The sequence below is a fragment of the Phasianus colchicus genome, chromosome 36 (genome assembly GCF_987193195.1).
Source record: "Phasianus colchicus chromosome 36, bPhaCol1.hap1.1, whole genome shotgun sequence".
NCBI classification, from domain to species: domain Eukaryota; kingdom Metazoa; phylum Chordata; class Aves; order Galliformes; family Phasianidae; genus Phasianus; species Phasianus colchicus.
Genome location: NC_143471.1, coordinates 1,369,033 through 1,382,620, shown reverse-complemented (window position 1 = coordinate 1,382,620; position 13,588 = coordinate 1,369,033). Strand labels below are relative to the sequence as shown.

Below are 13,588 nucleotides of genomic sequence, written 5' to 3'. Positions count from 1 at the left end.
CCCACACACACACCTAGAACACCGAGGCTGCCCCATAGAAACCGAGTGCCCCCCCCCCCCATCAGCGTCCCCCTCCCCCCACAGCACTCAGCCCCCCCCCCCCCCCATATAGATCCCAGATGCCCCTCCTATAGGACCCGCATTCTCCACCCCCAGCACCCAGATGCCCCTTCTGCGCGACCCCCAGGTCCACCCCCCCACCCCATAGCACCCAAAAACTCCCAGAGCACCCAAGACTCCCATATAGAACCCACGTGCTCTCCCACCCCCCCCCCCCCCCATAGATCCCAGGATTTCCCCCCCCCCCCAAAAAAAAACCCAAACAAACCAACCCTGATGCACCTTCTGTAGCACCCAGCTCCCTCCTCCCACCCACAGCACCCAGGACCCTCCTACAGCACCCAGGACTCCCATATCGCACCCACGTGCCCCCCCCCCCCCCTCCCCCCCTCCTTCGGACCCCACTCACCCCGGCAGCAGATCGGGGGGGGTGGGGATGGGTTTGGTGAAACCCTCGCGTCCCACCAGCCAGTAAGTGTCCTCCACGCCCTTCCCCTGTGGGACACACGGTCGGGGGGGGGGGTGATAGTCGTGATAATGGGGCGATAGTTGTGAGAAAGGGTCAATAATCATGATAATGGGGGTGATAGTCGTGATAATGGGGCAATAGTTGTGAGAAAGGGTCAATAATCATGATAATGGGGGTGATAGTCATGATAATGGGGCAATAGTTGTGAGAAAGGGGGCGATAGTCATGATAATGGGGTGATAGTCATGATAAGAGGGCAATAATAACGACAAGGGGGGCGATAGTCACGATAATGGGGGCGATAGTCATGATAATGAAGCAATAGTTGTGAGAAAGGGGGTGATAGTCATGATAATGGGGCGATAGTTGTGAGAAAGGGGGCGATAGTCATGATAATGGAAGCAATAGTCATGATAATGGGGCGATAGTTGTGAGAAAGGGTCAATAATCATGATAATTGGGGTGATAGTCGTGATAATGGGGGGGACAGTCACGATAATGGGGGCGATAGTCATGATAATGGGGCGATAGTTGTGAGAAAGGGGGCAATAGTCATGATAATGGGAGCAATAGTCATGATAATGGGGCGATATTTGTCAGAAAGGGGGCGATAGTCATGATAATGGGGGTGATAGTCATGATAATGGGGCGATAGTTTTGCGAAAGGGTCAATAATCGTGATAATGGGGGGGACAGTCACGATAATGGGGGCGATAGTCATGATAATGGGAGCGATAGTTGTGAGAAAGTGGGCAATAGTCATGATAATGGGGCGATAGTTGTGAGAAAGGGGGCGATAGTCATGATAATGGGAGCAATAGTCATGATAATGGGGCGATATTTGTCAGAAAGGGGGCGATAGTCATGCTAATGGGGCGATAGTCATGATAAGAGGGCAATAATAACGACAAGGGGGGCGATAGTCACGATAATGGGGGCGATAGTCCCGATAACGGGGCGACAGCCGTGATAAAGGGGGCAATAGTTGTGATATTGGGGCAATAGACGGGACAGTCTTCCCCCCCCTTCTCCACCGGGGGCCCAGGGGGCTCTTGGGGGGCGCTTGTGGGGCAGAGGGGGCGCTTGGGGGGCAGTTTGGGGCAGTTTGGGGCACCTTGAGCTCGGTTTTGCCACGGATGTCCAGCTTGAAGCCCTCCTGCAGCGCCCGCAGGATGGCCACCGTGCGCGCGTTGACGTGGATCCGGTACGCTGCGGGGCGACACGCGGGGATGGCGCGTGGAACACGGGCAGGGGGCACACGGAACACGCGTAGGGGACATGGAACACGCGTAGGGGACACGGAACACGCGTAGGGGACATGGAACACGCGTAGGGGACACGGAACACGCGTAGGGGACATGGAACACGCGTAGGGATACATGAACACAGGTAGGGATACATGAACGCACGTAGGGGATGCACGGAACACATGTAGGGATACGTGGGACACAGGTAGGGTACATGGGACACATGTAGGGGATACACGGAACACGTAGGGGACACACGGAATACATGTAGGGGACACATGGAACACATGTAGGGGACACATGGAACACATGTAGGGGACGCAGAGAACACACGCAGGGGACACATGAAACACATGTAGGGGACACATGAAACACATGTAGGGGATAAATGGAACACATGTAGGGATACATGGAACACATGTAGGGATACCTGGAACACATGCAAGGGTCACACAGAACACACGTAGGGGACACATGGAACACATGCAAGGGACACACGGAACACACGTGGGGGACCACAGGACACATGTAGGAGAGACACGGAACACACGCAGGGGACACGCGGGACACGTGGAGGATTGATGTGGACACGTGGGGCATGTGGGGACGTATGTGGAGGACATAAACGGAAGAGCTGTGGGGCACGTGGGGGAAACACGTGAAGGACATGTGAAACACGTGGAGGACAGCGTGTGGGGCACATGGAGAAGGTGCACTGGGACACGTGGAGGCATGCAGGAAGATGTGGAGGACACACGTGGGGACACGCGTGGAGGACACGTGGAGGCATAAATGGAGGACATGGGACATGTGGAGTACATACGTGGAGGACACATGGACGTGGAGGACACGGGGACAGGGAGACACGTGGGGACACACGAAAACACACACGAGGACACACGCAAGGACACGTGTGTTGGCAGGCATGTGACACACGCAAGGACACACGAGGACACACGCAAGGACACACGTGTTGACAGCTGTGTGACACGCAAGGACACACGCAAAGACACGCATATTGGCAATTGTGTGACACACGAGGACACACGCAAGGACACACACGAAGACATACGCAAGGACACACATGTTGACAGCCGTGTGACACACGCAAGGGCACACATGAGGACACACGCAAGGACACACATGTTGACAGCCATGTGACACACAGAAGTACACACATGAGGACACACGCAGGGACACATATGTTGGCAGCCGTGTGACACATGCAAGGACACACGCAAGGGCACACATGATGACAGCCGTGGGACACACACGAGGAAACACACAAGGACACGCGTGTTGGCAGGCGTGTGACACACGCAAGGACACACATGAGGACACACATGAGGATACACGCAAGGACACACATGTTGACAGCCGTGTGACACGCAAGGACACACGCAAAGACACGCATGTTGGCAGTCGTGTGACACACGAGGACACATGCAAGGACACACAAGAGGACACACGCAAGGACACACTTGTTGACAACCGTGTGACACACACAAGGACACACACGAAGACACACGCAAGGACACGTGTTGACAGCCGTGTGACACACGCAAGGACACACGCAAGGGCACGCATGATGACAGCTGTGGGACACCCACGAGGACACACACAAGGACACACACGAGGACACACGCAAGGACACGCGTGTTGCCAGCCGTGTGACACACAAGGTCACACATGGATGCCACACACGAGGACACACGCACACGCACGAGGACACACATGTTGGCAGCCGTGTGACACACGAGGTCACACATGGGCGCCACACACGAGGACACACACGCACAAGGACACGCGTGTTGGCAGCTGTGTGACACACATGAAGACATGCACGAGGACACACATGGGGACACACATAAAGACAGACGTGTTGACAGCTGTGTGACACACATGACACACGCAGGGACACACGTGTTGACAACCGTGTGACACACGCAAGGACACACGTGTTGACAGCCGTGTGACACACACAAGGAAACACACGAAGACACAGGCAAGGACACACATGTTGACAGCCGTGTGACACATGCAAGGACACACACGAGGACACACGCAGGGACACACATGTTGACAGCCGTGTGACACACGCAAGGGCACACATGAGGACACACGCAAGGACACATATGTTGACAGCCGTGTGACACACACAAGGACACACACGAGTACACACGCAAGGACACGCGTGTTGGTAGCCGTGTGACACATGAGGTCACACATGGACGCCACACACGAGGACACACACACACACATGATGACACACGTGTTGGCAGGCGTGTAACACACGAAGTCACACATGGATGCCACACTCGAGGACACACACACACACACGAGGACACGCATGTTGGCAGGCGTGTGACACATGAGGTCACACATGGATGCCACACATGAGGACACACATGTTGACAGCCGTGTGAAACACGCAAGGACACACAGAAGGGCACACATGATGACAGCCATTGGACACACACGAAGACACACGCAAGGACACACACGAGGACACACACAAGGACACACGTGTAGGCAGCCGTGTGACACACGAAGTCACACATGGACTCCACACACGAGGACACGCACACACACAATGACACACATGTTGGCAGGCGTGTGACACACGAGGTCACACATGGACGCCCCACACGAGGACACACGCACACGCACGAGGACACGCGTGTTGGCAGGCGTGTGGCACACATGACGCAGGCGTGTACTCACGCAGCCCGGTGGACTCCATGCGCGAGGCGGTGTTGACGGTGTCCCCGAAGAGGCAGTAGCGCGGCATGGTCAGCCCCACGACGCCCGCCACGCACGGCCCTATGGGTAAGGGGAAGGGGGCGTGGCCTAGGAGGGCGTGGTCACGTGTGGGGGGCGTGGTCGCGAGTGGGCGTGGCCGCGGGATTGGCGCTGCGTTTGAGCTCGGCTGATGGTGTGGTGGCATGGATGTGGGGGGGGGGGGGCGGTGACTGGAAGTGGGCGTGGTTTGGTGTGGGTGTGGCCGGAAGTGGGCGTGGTTTGATGTGGGTGTGGCCGGAAGTGGGTGTGGTTCCAAAAACCAGCGAGCGTGGCTGTTGATTTATGGCCATGTTGAGTCCGGCCAATGGCACGGCAGCTCCGTGGGGCGTGGCCAACGCGGGTGTAAACCGGATGTGGGCGTGGTTTGTGAGGGTGTGGCCGGAAGTGGGCGTGGTCTCGAAAATAGAGGGCGTGGCCATGGACTCAAGGCCATGTTGAGGTCGGCCAATGGAGTGATGGCAGCTCCTTGGGGCGTGGATATAGAGGGGGCGTGGCCAAACGCGGGAGTGACCAGAAGTGGGCGGGGTCGGGGTGGTTGTGACCGGAAGTGGGCGAGACCGGAAGTGGGCGTGGCCATTGACTCGTGGTCATGTTGAGGTCAGCCAAAGGCGTGATGATGGCAGCTCCTTGGGGCGCGGATGTGTAATGGGCGGGGTCACGGTGGGTGTGACCGGAAGTGGGCGTGGTCACTGTGAGCGTGACCGGAAGTGGGTGTGTCCAGTGTGCGTGTGACCGGATGTGGGCATGTCTGATGCGGGTGTGACCGAAAGTGGACACGTGCAGCGTGGGTGTGGTTGGAAGTGGGCGTGGTCGAGGTGGTTGTGACCGGAAGTGGGCGTGACCAGAAGTGGGCGTGGCCATTGACTCATGGTCACGTTAAGGTCAGCCAAAAAGCGTTCTGGCAGCTCTTAGGGGCATGGAGGCGGAAGGGGCGTGGTCACAGGGATGGGGGCGTGACCGCAAGTGGGCGTGGCAGAGCCGAGGGGGCGGGGCCGGAAGTGGGCGGTGGCGTGGCCAGAAGTGGGCGTGACCATCAACTCGTGGCCACGTTAAGGTCAGCCAAAAAGCATGATGGCAGCTCTTAGGGGCACGGATGTGGAAGGGGCGTGGTCACAGGGTTGGGGAATGACCGGAAGTGGTCGTGGCCGTCCGAGGGGGCGTGGCCGGAAGTGACCGTGACCATTGACTCGTAGCCATGTTAAGGTCAGCCAAAAGGCGTGATGGCAGCCCAAAAGGGCACGGATGTGAAAGGGGCGTGGTCATGGGGGGCGTGACCGCAAGTGGGCGTGGTAGTGTGGAGGGGGCGTGGCCGGAAGTGGGCGTGGCGTGGCCAGAAGTGGGCGTGACCATCAACTCGGGGCCACGTTAAGGTCAGCCAAACGGCGCGATGGCAGCCCAAAAGGGCACGGATGTGGAAGGGGCGTGGTCACAGGGTTGGGGGGTGACCGGAAGTGGGCGTGGCCGTCCGAGTGGGCGTGGCCGGATGTGACCGTGACCATTGACTCGTAGCCATGTTAAGGTCAGCCAAAAGGCGTGATGGCAGCCCTTAAGGGGCACGGATGTGGAAGGGGCGTGGTCACAGGGGTGGGGGGCGACCGGAAGTGGGCGGGGCGTGGCCGGAAGTGGGCGTGGACATCGACTCATGGCCACGTTAAGGTCAGCCAAAAGGCATGCTGGCAGCTCTTAGGGGCACGGATGTGGAAGGGGCGTGGTCACAGGGGTGGGGGATGACCGGAAGTGGGCGGGGCGGGGCCGGAAGTGGGCGTGGACATCGACTCGTGGCCACGTTAAGGTCAGCCAAAAGGCGTGATGGCAGCTCTTAGGGGCACGGATGTGAAAGGGGCGTGGTCATGAGGGGCGTGACCGCAAGTGGGCGTGGTAATGTGGATGGGGCGTGACCGGAAGTGGGCGTGGCGTGGCTGGAAGTGGGCGTGACCATCAATTTGTAGCCACGTTAAGGTCAGCCAAAAGGCGTGCTGGCAGCCCTTAAGGGGCACGGATGTGGAAGGGGCGTGGTCACAGGGGTGGGGGATGACCGGAAGTGGGCGTGGCCGTCCGAGAGGGCGTGGCCGGAAGTGACCGTGACCATCGACTCGTAGCCACGTTAAGGTCAGCCAAAAGGCGTGATGGCAGCCCTTAAGGGGCACGGATGTGGAAGTGGCGTGGTCACAGGGGTGGGGGATGACCGGAAGTGGGCGTGGCCGTCCGAGGGGGCGTGGCCGGAAGTGACCGTGACCATCGACTCGTAGCCACATTAAGGTCAGCCACAAGGCGTGATGGCAGCCATAAAGGGGTATGGACGTGGAAGGGGCTTGGTCACGGGGAGAGGGGCGTGACCGGAAGTGGGCGTGACCGGAAGTGGGCGTGGCCTTACCCGAATGCAGGCCGATGCGGATGCGCACGGGCACCTCAGGCATGTGGCGCATCTTGAAGGTGCCGACGGAGCTGAGGATGTCCAGCGACATGTTGGCGATCTCCCCGGCGTGCCGGTTGCCGTTGCGCTTCGGTAGCCCCGAGGCCACCATGTAGGCGTCCCCGATGGTCTCCACCTGCGGGGAAAGGTTTTTTTTTGGGGGGGGGGGGGGGTGAAAAGCTCGTTTTGATGTGAGGGAGGGGGGCGAAGTCGTTGGAGGAATGGGGGGGACCCGCAGCCATGGTTGGATGTTTGGTGGCCACGGCACGGTGGTGGGGATAACGAGGTGGCCGTATTGCAGACTTGGGCTAATGAGGGCCATAGGGATCATATGGTGGCCATGTCCCATTGCTGGGGCTACCAAGGACCATAAGGTGGCCATATTTCATCCTTGCGGCTACCAAGGACCAGGAGGTGGCCACGTTCCATCCTTGGGGCTACCAAGGACCATATGGTGGCCATATTCCATCCTTGGGGCTACCAAGGACAAGGAGGTGACCACGTTCCATCCTTGGGGCTACCAAAGACCAGGAAGTGGCCATGTCCCATTGCCGGGGCTACCAAGGACCATATGGTGGCCATATTCCATCCTTGGGGCTACCAAGGACCAGGAGGTGACCACGTTCCATCCTTGGGGCTACCAAGGACCATATGGTGGCCATATTCCATCCTTGGGGCTACCAAGGACCATATGGTGGCCACGTTCCATCCTTGGGGCTACCAAGGACCATATGGTGGCCATGTTCCATCCTTGGGGCTACCAAGGACCATATGGTGGCCATGTTCCATCCTTGGGGCTACCAAGGACCATATGGTGGCCATGTTCCATCCTTGGGGCTACCAAGGACCATATGGTGGCCACATTCCATCCTTGGGGCTACCAAGGACCAGGAGGTGGCCATGTCCCATTGCTGGGGCTACCAAGGACCAGGAGGTGGCCATATTTCATCCTTGGGGCTACCAAGGACCATATGGTGGCCATGTTCCATCCTTGGGGCTACCAAGGACCAGGAGATGGCCATGTCCCATTGCTGGGGCTACCAAGGACCAGGAGGTGACCACGTTCCATCCTTGGGGCTACCAAAGACCAGGAAGTGGCCATGTCCCATTGCCGGGGCTACCAAGGACCATATGGTGGCCATATTCCATCCTTGGGGCTACCAAGGACTGGGAGGTGACTGTATTTCATCCTTGGGGCTACCAAGGACCAGGAGGTGACCACGTTCCATCCTTGGGGCTACCAAGGACCACGAGGTGGCCATGTCCCATTGCTGGGGCTACCAAGGACCATAAGGTGGCCACATTCCATCCTTGGGGCTACCAAGACCAGGAGGAGGCCACATTCCATCCTTGGGGCTACCAAGAACCATATGGTGGCCATATTCCATCCTTGGGGCTACCAAGGACCAGGAGGTGGCCACGTTCCATCCTTGGGGCTACCAAGGACCAGGAGGTGGCCATGTTCCATCCTTGGGGCTACCAAGAACCAGGAGGTGGCCATATTCCATCCTTGGGGCTACCAAGCACCAGGAGGTGGCCACGTTCCATCCTTGGGGCTACCAAGGACCATATGGTGGCCATATTCCATCCTTGGGGCTACCAAGGACCAGGAGGTGACCACGTTCCATCCTTGGGGCTACCAAGGACCATATGGTGGCCATATTCCATTCTTGGGGCTATCAAGGACTGGGAGGTGACTGTATTCCATCCTTGGGGCTACCAAGGACCAGGAGGTGGCCATGTCCCATTGCTGGGGCTACCAAGGACCAGGAGGTGGCCATATTTCATCCTTGGGGCTACCAAGGACCATATGGTGGCCATGTTCCATCCTTGGGGCTACCAAGGACCAGGAGATGGCCATGTCCCATTGCTGGGGCTACCAAGGACCAGGAGGTGACCACGTTCCATCCTTGGGGCTACCAAAGACCAGGAAGTGGCCATGTCCCATTGCCGGGGCTACCAAGGACCATATGGTGGCCATATTCCATCCTTGGGGCTACCAAGGACTGGGAGGTGACTGTATTTCATCCTTGGGGCTACCAAGGACCAGGAGGTGACCACGTTCCATCCTTGGGGCTACCAAGGACCACGAGGTGGCCATGTCCCATTGCTGGGGCTACCAAGGACCATAAGGTGGCCACATTCCATCCTTGGGGCTACCAAGGACCAGGAGGTGGCCATATTTCATCCTTGGGGCTACCAAGGACCATATGGTGGCCATGTTCCATCCTTGGGGCTACCAAGGACCAGGAGATGGCCATGTCCCATTGCTGGGGCTACCAAGGACCAGGAGGTGACCACGTTCCATCCTTGGGACTACCAAAGACCAGGAAGTGGCCATGTCCCATTGCCGGGGCTACCAAGGACCATATGGTGTCCATATTCCATCCTTGGGGCTACCAAGGACCATATGGTGGCCATATTCCATCCTTGGGGCTACCAAGGACCAGGAGGTGACCACGTTCCATCCTTGGGGCTACCAAGGACCAGGAGGTGGCCATGTTCCATCCTTGGGGCTACCAAGAACCAGGAGGTGGCCATGTTCCATCCTTGGGGCTACCAAGCACCAGGAGGTGGCCACGTTCCATCCTTGGGGCTACCAAGGACCATATGGTGGCCATATTCCATCCTTGGGGCTACCAAGGACCAGGAGGTGACCACGTTCCATCCTTGGGGCTACCAAGGACCATATGGTGGCCATATTCCATTCTTGGGGCTATCAAGGACTGGGAGGTGACTGTATTCCATCCTTGGGGCTACCAAGCACCAGGAGGTGGCCATGTTCCATCCTTGGGGCTACCAAGGACCAGGAGGTGACCACGTTCCATCCTTGGGGCCACCAAGGACCAGGAGGTGGCCATGTTCCATCCTTGGGGCTACCAAGAACCAGGAGGTGGCCATGTTCCATCCTTGGGGCTACCAAGCACCAGGAGGTGGCCACGTTCCATCCTTGGGGCTACCAAGGACCACATGGTGGCCATATTCCATCCTTGGGGCTACCAAGGACCCCAAGATGACCACATCCCACAGCTGTAGCTACCAACAACCGTAAGGAAACCACATCCCACACTTATGGCTACCAAGGCCCCAAGGAGATCACATCCCACAGCGATGGCCACCAAGAACCACGAGGAGACCACATCCCACAGTTATGGCTACCAAGAACCCCAGGAAGACCACATCCCGTGTTTGTGTCTACCAATGGCCCCAAGGAGGGGCCCACATCCCATGGGGCCATGAAGAACCATGAGGAGACCAAATCCCATGATGTGGCCACCAAGAGCCATGAGCAGATCTCATCCCATGGATCTGGCCACCAGGAACCACGAGGAGACCTGATCCCATGCTTGTGGCCACCAAGAACCAGAAGAAGATCACGTCCCACAGTTGTGGCCACTAAAAAAGCCAAGAAGATCTCATCCCACGGTTGTGGCCACCACGAACCACGAGCAGAACCTATCCCATGCTTGTGGCCACCAAGAACCATGAGCGGACCTCATCCCATGGCTGTGGCCACCAAGAACCACAAGGAGATCACATCCCATAGTTGTGGCCACTAAAAAAGCCAAGAAGACCTCATCCCCTGATTGTGGCCACCAAGAGCCACGAGCGGATCTCATCCCATGCTTGTGGCCACTAAGAAACCCAAGAAGACCTCATCCCATGGTTTTGGCCACCAGGAACCACGAGCAGACCTCATCCCAAGGTTGTGGCCCTGTGAGAAACCCAAGAAGATCTCATGCCCTGGTTGTGGCCACCAAGAACCACGAGCAGATCTCATCCCATGGCTGTGGCCACCAAGAACCACAAGAAGATCACGTCCCACAGTTGTGGCCACTAAAAAAGCCAAGAAGATCTCATGCCCTGGTTGTGGCCACCAAGAACCACGAGCAGACCTCATCCCACAGTTGTGGCCACTAAGAAACCCAATAAGACCTCATCCCCTGGTTGTGGCCACCACAAACCACGCGCAGACCTCATCCCATGGCTGTGGCCACTAAGAACCACGAGCAGATCTCATCCCACGGTTGTGGCCACTAAGAAACCCAAAATGACCTCATCCCATGGCTGTGGCCACCAAGAACCACGAGCAGATCCCATCCCATGGCTGTGGCCACCAGGAACCACAAGCAGATCTCATCCCACGGTTGTGGCCACTAAGAAACCCATGAAGATCTCATCCCATGGCTGTGGCCACCAAGAACCACGAGCAGATCTCATCCCACGGTTGTGGCCACTAAGAAACCCATGAAGATCTCATCCCCTGGTTGTGGCCACCACGAACCACAAGGAGATCACATCCCACGGTTGTGGCCACTAAGAAACCCAAGATGACCTCATCCCAGGGTTGTGGCCACCAGGAACCACGAGCAGACCTCATCCCATGGCTGTGGCCAGTAAGAAACCCCAGAAGACCTCATGCCCTGGTTGTGGCCACCATGAACCACAAGCAGACCTCATCCCACGGTTGTGGCCACTAAGAAACCCAAGACGACCTCATCCCATGGCTGTGGCCACCATGAGCCACGAGCAGACCTCATCCCATGCTTGTGGCCACCACGAACCACAAGGAGATCATGTCCCACAGTTGTGGCCACCAAAAAAGCCAAGACGACCTCATCCCATGGCTGTGGCCACCAGGAACCACGAGCAGACCTCATCCCATGGCTGTGGCCACTAAGAAACCCCAGAAGACCTCATGCCCTGGTTGTGGCCACCACGAACCACACGCAGATTTCATCCCATGCTTGTGGCCACCACGAACCACAAGGAGATCACATCCCACAGTTGTGGCCACTAAGAAACCCAAGATGACCTCATCCCAGAGTTGTGGCCACCACGAACCACGAGCAGATCCCATCCCATGGCTGTGGCCACTAAGAAACCCAAGACGACCTCAGCCCATGGTTGTGGCCACCACGAACCACAAGCAGATCTCATCCCATGCTTCTGGCAAGTAAGAAACCCAAGACGACCTCATCCCCTGGTTGTGGCCACCAAGAGCCACGAGCAGATCTCATCCCACGGTTGTGGCCACTAAGAAACCCAAGACAACCTCAGCCCATGGTTGTGGCCACGAAGAGCCACGAACAGATCTCATCCCATGGCTGTGGCCACCAAGAACCACGAGCAGACCTCATCCCACGGCTGTGGCCACTAAGAAACCCAAAATGACCTCATCCCATGGCTGTGGCCACCAAGAACCACGAGCAGATCCCATCCCATGGCTGTGGCCACCAGGAACCACGAGCAGACCTCATCCCATGCTTGTGGCCACTAAGAAAACCCAGAAGACCTCATGCCCTGGTTGTGGCCACCAGGAACCACAGGCAGATCTCATCCCATGGTTGTGGCCACCATGAACCACAAGGAGATCACATCCTACAGTTGTGGCCACTAAGAAACCCAAGACGACCTCATCCCATGGTTGTGGCCACCAGGAACCACGAGCAGACCTCATCCCCTGGTTGTGGCCACCACGAGCCACGAGCAGACCTCATCCCACAGTTGTGGCCACCACGAGCCACGAGCAGATCCCATCCCATGGCTGTGGCCACTAAGAAACCCAAGACGACCTCATGCCCTGGTTGTGGCGACCAATAACCACGAGCAGATCTCATCCCACAGTTGTGGCCACTAAGAAACCCAAGACGACCTCATCCCATGGTTGTGGCCACCAGGAACCACGAGCAGATCCCATCCCATGGCTGTGGCCACCAAGAACCACGAGCAGACCTCATCCCACGGCTGTGACCACTAAGAAACCCAAAATGACCTCATCCCATGGCTGTGGCCACTAAGAAACCCAAAATGACCTCATCCCATGGTTGTGGCCACTAAGAAACCCAAGACGACCTCATGCCCAGGTTGTGGCCACCACGAACCACACGCAGATCTCATCCCATGCTTGTGGCCACCACGAACCACAAGGAGATCACGTCCCACAGTTGTGGCCACTAAGAAACCCAAGACGACCTCATCCCATGCTTGTGGCCACCACGAACCACAAGGAGATCACATCCCACAGTTGTGGCCACTAAGAAACCCAAGACGACCTCATCCCAGGGTTGTGGCCACCAGAAACCACGAGCAGATCTCATCCCCTGGTTGTGGCCACCACGAGACACAAGCAGATCTCATCCCAAAGTTGTGGCCACCAGGAACCACGAGGAGATCCCATCCCATGCTTGTGGCCACTAAGAAACCCAAGACGACCTCATCCCATGGTTGTGGCCACTAAGAAACCCAAAATGACCTCATCCCATGGCTGTGGCCACCAAGAACCACGAGCAGATGCCATCCCATGGTTGTGGCCACTAAGAAACCCAAAAACACCTCATCCCATGCTTGTGGCCACCACGAACCACAAGGAGATCACGTCCCACAGTTGTGGCCACTAAGAAACCCAAGACGACCTCATCCCAGGGTTGTGGCCACTAAGAAACCCAAAATGACCTCATCCCATGGCTGTGGCCACCAAGAACCACGAGCAGATCTCATCCCATGGCTGTGGCCACTAAGAAACCCAAGATGACCTCATCCCATGGTTGTGGCCACTAAGAAACCCAAAATGACCTCATCCCATGGCTGTGGCCA

General features: G+C 57.6%; 1 protein-coding gene across 1 annotated transcript in view; it reads right to left on the bottom strand.

Moving 5' to 3' along the window:
* The window catches only part of LOC149913572 (uncharacterized), a gene marked incomplete at its 5' end in the record, with an annotated part of 76,051 nt that overhangs the window by 566 nt on the left and 61,897 nt on the right, over positions 1 to 13,588 (bottom strand). The window contains 4 exons of the mRNA XM_090129340.1: positions 470 to 555; positions 1,644 to 1,738; positions 4,501 to 4,599; positions 6,953 to 7,127. Coding sequence (XP_089985466.1) covers positions 470 to 555; positions 1,644 to 1,738; positions 4,501 to 4,599; positions 6,953 to 7,127 — 455 coding nt within the window. The remainder of the gene's footprint in view (positions 1 to 469; positions 556 to 1,643; positions 1,739 to 4,500; positions 4,600 to 6,952; positions 7,128 to 13,588) is intronic.